Source organism: Passer montanus, unplaced genomic scaffold (assembly GCF_014805655.1).
Source record: "Passer montanus isolate IOZ18808 unplaced genomic scaffold, ASM1480565v1 scaffold209, whole genome shotgun sequence".
Lineage (NCBI taxonomy): Eukaryota > Metazoa > Chordata > Aves > Passeriformes > Passeridae > Passer > Passer montanus.
Window position 1 is genome coordinate 259,077 of NW_024366692.1, and position 6,014 is coordinate 265,090.

The 6,014-nt window shown below is 54.6% G+C and overlaps 1 protein-coding gene across 1 annotated transcript; it reads left to right on the forward strand.

The window, feature by feature from the left end:
• The first annotated feature begins 4,356 nt into the window (after positions 1-4,356).
• LOC120501911 (loricrin-like) lies at positions 4,357-5,544 on the forward strand. The gene has a single exon (XM_039708690.1). It carries the CDS (start codon positions 4,357-4,359, stop codon positions 5,542-5,544), a length of 1,188 nt encoding a protein of 395 aa, XP_039564624.1.
• The last annotated feature ends 470 nt before the right edge of the window (positions 5,545-6,014 follow it).

Genomic DNA, 6,014 nt, shown 5'->3' on the forward strand with positions numbered 1-6,014 from the left:
GTGGGTGGTGGTAGTAGGGCAGGGAAGTTGCTGGGATGAATTTAAATCTCTTGTGCATGCCTTGGTCCCACCAGACCAAGAAAAAGCAGGATCAGCCCGTGCTGCTGAAGATTGTCTCTCATCAGCATTGAGATGGAGATGGAATGGCTTTGGGATAAGGAGATGGGACAACTTTGGGATAAAAATCTTTAAAAGATGATCCTTGACAAAACAAAGTGGTGTTGGGTTGGAGTGGGGTCACAGGCCTTGGGAAATACTTGTGAGAACTGGTGGCTGCCCTGGAGTAAAAAACTTTCTCTTGCAGGGTCACTGCTCCAAGATGTGCTCCAGACAAAGCGGGTGCCACGGCTGCGGCTGCTGCTGCTGCTGCCGGGGCAGTTACCAGTCCCAGGGCTCCTCCAGCGGGGGAGGAGGCGGATCCTGCTGCGGTGGAGGATCCTCCGGAGGATCAGCCCAGAAGATCATTATCAGCTCTGGTGGCGGAGGAGGAGGAGGAGGCTCCTCCGGATGCTGCGGAGGGGGATCCGGTGGTGGTTCCTCAAAGAGCATGATGGGAGGTGGAGGCGGCGGTGGATCCTCTGGATGCTGCGGTGGCGGATCCAGCGGTGGCTCTTCTGGGATGAAGATCATCATGGGAGGTGGAGGTGGTGGTGGATCCTCCGGATGCTGCGGTGGCGGATCCAGTGGTGGATCTTCAAAGAGCATGATGGGAGGTGGAGGATCTTCCGGATGCTGCGGTGGCGGATCCAGCGGTGGCAGTGGGGGATCAGCTCAGAAGATCATCATCAGCTCTGGCGGTGGAGGAGGAGGCTCCTCCGGATGCTGCGGAGGGGGATCTGGTGGTGGCTCTTCAGGAGGGAAGATCATCATGGGAGGCGGAGGAGGTGGAGGATCCTCTGGATGCTGCGGTGGCGGATCTGGTGGTGGCTCCTCGGGCCAGACCATCATCATCAGCTCTGGAGGTGGCGGCGGAGGCTCCTCCCAGCAGAAATGTCCCGTTGTCATCCCCAGCGTGGTGTCCCACCAGACCAAGCAGAGCTCCCACTGGCCCTGCCAGCAGAAGTAACAGCCTTGGGCAGCTCTGGTTCTCATCGGGAACAGACGAGTGTTTGGCCTCCAAGTCTTCCCCCAGCACATCCCCATCCCTTGTGTTCCCTTGGTGCTGCATCCCTGTGCTGTGAACTCCCAGGTGGCTCCTCTGTGCCATAAATGTGACAGCAAATAAAGATTTCTGTGTACGGACAGAACTGGTTTGTGAGGTTGCTTTTCCCCTTTGTCAGTTTGCTTCCCAAAAAATGAGTAAAACATCCAAAACATTCTGCTCAGAAATGTTCTCCAGCCTCCAGTGCTGGAGCAGGCACTCATCAACAGATCATTCCTATATCCAACCTGATTTTCCCCTCTTTCATCCTGAACCCATTCCCTGTGTCCTATCCCTGCAGTCCCTGAGGAAAAATCCCTCCAGCTTCTCTGGAGCCCCTGCAGATCCTGGGAGGGGCTCTGGGGTCTCCAAACAACTTCCTCTACTCCAGGCTGAACATTCCCAGCCCTCCCAGACTAGCTTCCTAGGGGTGGGGCTCCTCTTATCAACTTCATGGCCTCCTCTGGACTTGCTCCAATAATTCCATGTCCTTCTTATGTTGGGGACACCAGAACTGGACACAGCATTCGCAGTGGGATTTCACCAGAGCAGAAAAATCCCTCCCTCACCATCCTGCCCACTCTGCTTTGGATGCAGCCCAGAGACAGTTGGCTTTCTTCTCAAAGCTGGAAAATCCTCTTAAAAAGGACTCCCAAAGTCCTCTTTGGAACTGGTGGGATTAGTCTTGAGTCCAGTAAACTTTAAGCCCAGAGGGTTTTTGTTCACCTCACAAACACACCCGGTAGGGAGGAAACAAAATTAGGAATTACACGGATCATCAGCCATGAAACTCTTGATGGATCACGACTGACAAATTCCTGCCTTTTGGAGAAAACTGGAGAGTTCTTTTCCAGTATCATGCCCCACACTGTCAGCATCACTGTGCCTGAGGGAATCTGGTGGGAAAAGGGATCGAGGGTGCTGTAGGATCTGGCTAGGGATTTGTCCTCTCTCATATCAACCACCCACCAAGGTGTTTGCAGTGAGGAGATGAAGAGGCACCACGACCCACCAGCTCTTCCCAAGGGCTCCAGGACTGTGGGGAAAAGGGCCCAGCAGAGCATCACAAAACTGAGAACATGGCCCCAAAGCCTTTTACATCCCCATTTCCCTTTACCCAACACAGGTATCCAAAATTTATCTCCCTAATCTGGAGAGGATATGGTAGTGCTGACCTTGTGCTCCAGCCATGTTTTTGCTACACCTCTGGCAAACAAATCCATGTGCTACAGGTCCATTGCTTCCAAGGGTCCCACCGTGGGCTCTCCACACTCTGTGGTTTGCAGGAGCTCCTCTCACCACCCCTCCAAAAACCTCCACGACCTTTCCTCATGCCTGGGTCAAGACGAGCTGCTCATGCTGGGTGTCCCTCTGTGCCAATGAGCTGCTAATCCTGAGTCTGGCTAATCCTAAATCCTAATCTGGGCAAGTCCCTACAGGTTGAAGGCATGGAAGGGATCAAGGTGTTGAGATCCTCAGGAGTACAACACCCACACATCAGAGCTGGGAGCCAGAACAGCGGTGACACCTCAGATCTGGAGATGAGAACAGAGATAAGGCCACGGAGGAACTCCAAAGCTGAACAAAGGAAGCCCCTGCACGTGTGTCCCCATTGCTGGTGGCCCTGTCCCCATCCCAAGGGCGTCGCGTGTGCATGTTCAAAGTCACGTTTGTGGTGACAACTGGGACCTGCTGCTGCTGTCACTCATCCCCACAGCCAAAAGCCCTATTAGTCCTTCCTCTACTCAGTGTCCTGGGAGGGCGGATGCTGCTGTCAGGCTCCAAACACGCGTGACACAGAGCTGGTGCTGGGACAGCTGTGCTGACAAACTGTCATCCTTCAGCAGGGAACATATCCAGGTGACTCCCCTGCTCAGGTGTGGGTGGGGTGGCCACTGAAGACCCTCAGGAAGAGGTCCTGTTGAGGTAGAAGTAACGTCCTGGTGTTCAAGGGTCAGGTCTTGATGGCCTTCAAGTGCAACTTTGAAAACAGAAGGATTCTAAGGTTTTCCCCACTCCAGCCTGGAGACTGAGACCCCTGGAAGCTGGAGCTGAGCACAGACTTCCATGGAAATCCAACAGCCACTTCCACCTTGGGGTCACAAAAGACTGGAGGAAAAATCCCCTTTGTCACTGTCACCCTCACATCGTCCTCTGACACAGATCTGGGCAGCAGGGAACTCCATTGGGGCGGCACCTCTGGCCTTTCCCAGCAGGATGGACATGCTCCTACTCCCCATCTTGCCAGTCCTTGAGGGAATTCTCCAAAATTCTCTGGGACTCTGCTCTAGCACATCCTTTATCCTGGTCCTTCCATCACTTTCTGGCTCCAACTCACTCCACTTGGCATCTGCTCAGTCCCCACTCTGTCCTGAGCACCCAGGGAGCTCCATCCCAGCAGAAACACATTGCCCTCCCCTCAAAACAGACCCCCAGATGTCGTTTGTCCCGAAAATTCGGAGCGAGGTTCCCGGAAGGGAATCATTAAGCGGAATTAGCGACTACGATACAGAACGGGGCTGATGCGCCTCCTTCGCATCACCTCTGCTGCAAGTGAGTCAAGGAAGGAGGCAGCTGAGGCCAAGCTCTGTCAATAAATCTCTCAGCATTCCTCAGGGTGTCTCACTTCCCTCGGGAGCGCAATGCAACCAGTATAAAAGCTCAACTATCCCAGGGCTCCTCACTCAACCCCCACCGAGCATCGCAACGTTCCCACCAGCACTGAAGGTAAGTCCGTGGATACGGAAACTTCTGGAACCTCTACGCAGGGAGATCCCTCCACCAGTTTGTCTTTGGGTGTTCTTTGAACTGTGGCGGCTCCACCAAAAACCAACTGGAGGTGCCAACAGAACTCCCTCCCTTAGACAGGGGCGTTGCAGGTGGAACCCTGAAAGCTGAGCTTTCAGCTGCTGAGTCAGTGTGAGACATCCAGAAGGATCCACACCATTTTTTAGGCATGTCAGAGCATGTGTGCAAACCTCGGGAAGTGTTCCCAACCTTCCTGCACTGGGAAGGTTCCCGGAACTGCTGTGACCTGCAGAGAGCTCCCTGGGATGTCACGGCAGGTCTCAGGGTGGGAGTTCAAAGTAGGGCTGCAGAAAATGGGACAAAACGGGGCAAGTCCCAGGAACTCTTCCTGAGCTGGGAAGGCTCAGTTGCATCTCCAAGATTCTCCTTTCTGACAGCCCGGTTCCTTGCAGGGTCACTGCTCCAAGATGTGTTCCAGACAAAGCTCCGGAGGCTGCCATGGGATGTCCTCCCAGTCCAGCGGGTGCCACAGCGGAGGCTCCAGTTGCCACGGGAGCGGCTCCTCCAGTTACCAGTCCCAAGGCTCCTCCTGCTGTGGGGGTGGAGGGAGCTCCGGAAAAGTCATCATCACCTCTGGTGGTGGAGGAGGGGGATCTTGCTGCAGTGGGGGCTCCTCTGGATATGGGATAGGAGGGGGATACGGTGGTGGATCATCAGGATCAAAGAGCATCATTGGAGGGGGAAGCAGCGGAGGATGCTCAGGTTATGGCATGGGAGGAGGGTACGGTGGTGGCTCTTCAGGATCAAAGAGCATCATTGGAGGTGGAGGTAGTGGAGGTTCCTCTGGTTACTGTGGTGGAGGATCTTCGGGTTATGGCATGGGTGGAGAATGTGGTGGTGTGTCTTCAGGAACCAAGATCATATTGGGAGAGGGAAGCAGTGGAGGTTCTTCCGGATGCTGTGGTGGAGGATCCAGCTATGGGATGGGTGGAGGGTACGGTGGTGGATCCTCAGGATCAAAGAGCATCATTGTAGGTGGAGGTTCCTCTGGATGCTGCAGTGGGGGCTCCTCCAGCTACGGAATGGGTGGAGGATATGGTGGATCTTCAGGATCAAAGAGCATCATTGGAGGTGGAAGCACTGGGGGTTCCTCTGGATGCTGTGGTGGAGGATCCAGCTATGGGATGGGTGGAGGATATGGCGGTGGATCTTCAGGATCAAAGACCATCATTGTAGGGGGAGGTAGTGGAGGTTCCTCTGGATGCTGTGGTGGAGGATCCAGCTATGGGATGGGTGGAGGGTACGGTGGTGGATCCTCAGGATCAAAGAGCATCATTGTAGGGGGAGGTAGTGGAGGATCCTCTGGATACTGTGGTGGAGGATCTTCAGGTTATGGCATGGGAGGAGGGTACGGTGGTGGCTCTTCAGGAGGGAAGACCATCATTGGAGGTGGATCCTCAGGATGCTGTGGTGGAGGATCCAGCTATGGGATGGGAGGAGGATGCAGCAGCGGCTCCTCGGGCCAGACCATCATCATCAGCTCTGGAGGTGGCGGCGGAGGCTCCTCCCAGCAGAAATGTCCCATTGTCATCCCCAGCGTGGTGTCCCACCAGAGCAAGCAGAGCTCCTACTGGCCCTACGGCCAGCAGAAGTAACAGCCCTAGACAGCTCCAGTTCTGAGCTCCTGCCACGGCTCCTCTTTGCCTGGCTCTGCTGCCTGGTCCTTCCCAGTGTGTCCCCTCCTGTCCCCTGGATGCTGCATCCTCGTGTGAGATCTCCAGGATTGCTCTGCTGTGCCCTGCTCCTGGTGTTGGGGTGCCTTTGATAATGTTCCGCAACTTTTGACAACCAATAAATGTTACAATTGCTCAAATCTACCCCTTTTTTGGGAGTTCACTTCTTTTTTGCACTACCAACCTGCACTTTATGTTCTTGGGATGTAGAAATGTTGAGATGCTGATGAGATGTTTCACTCCACACCACCCAGTTTATGTCCCAGAGGTTTTGCACCTTCATTTTCCACCTGGGCTCTGTGAAGGAGGAACAGAAGACCCCAAAATTCGAAGGAACCACAGCACCAACACCCTTTGATGCCTGGGCATGGTGCAGGCCCTCTGTGTCCTCT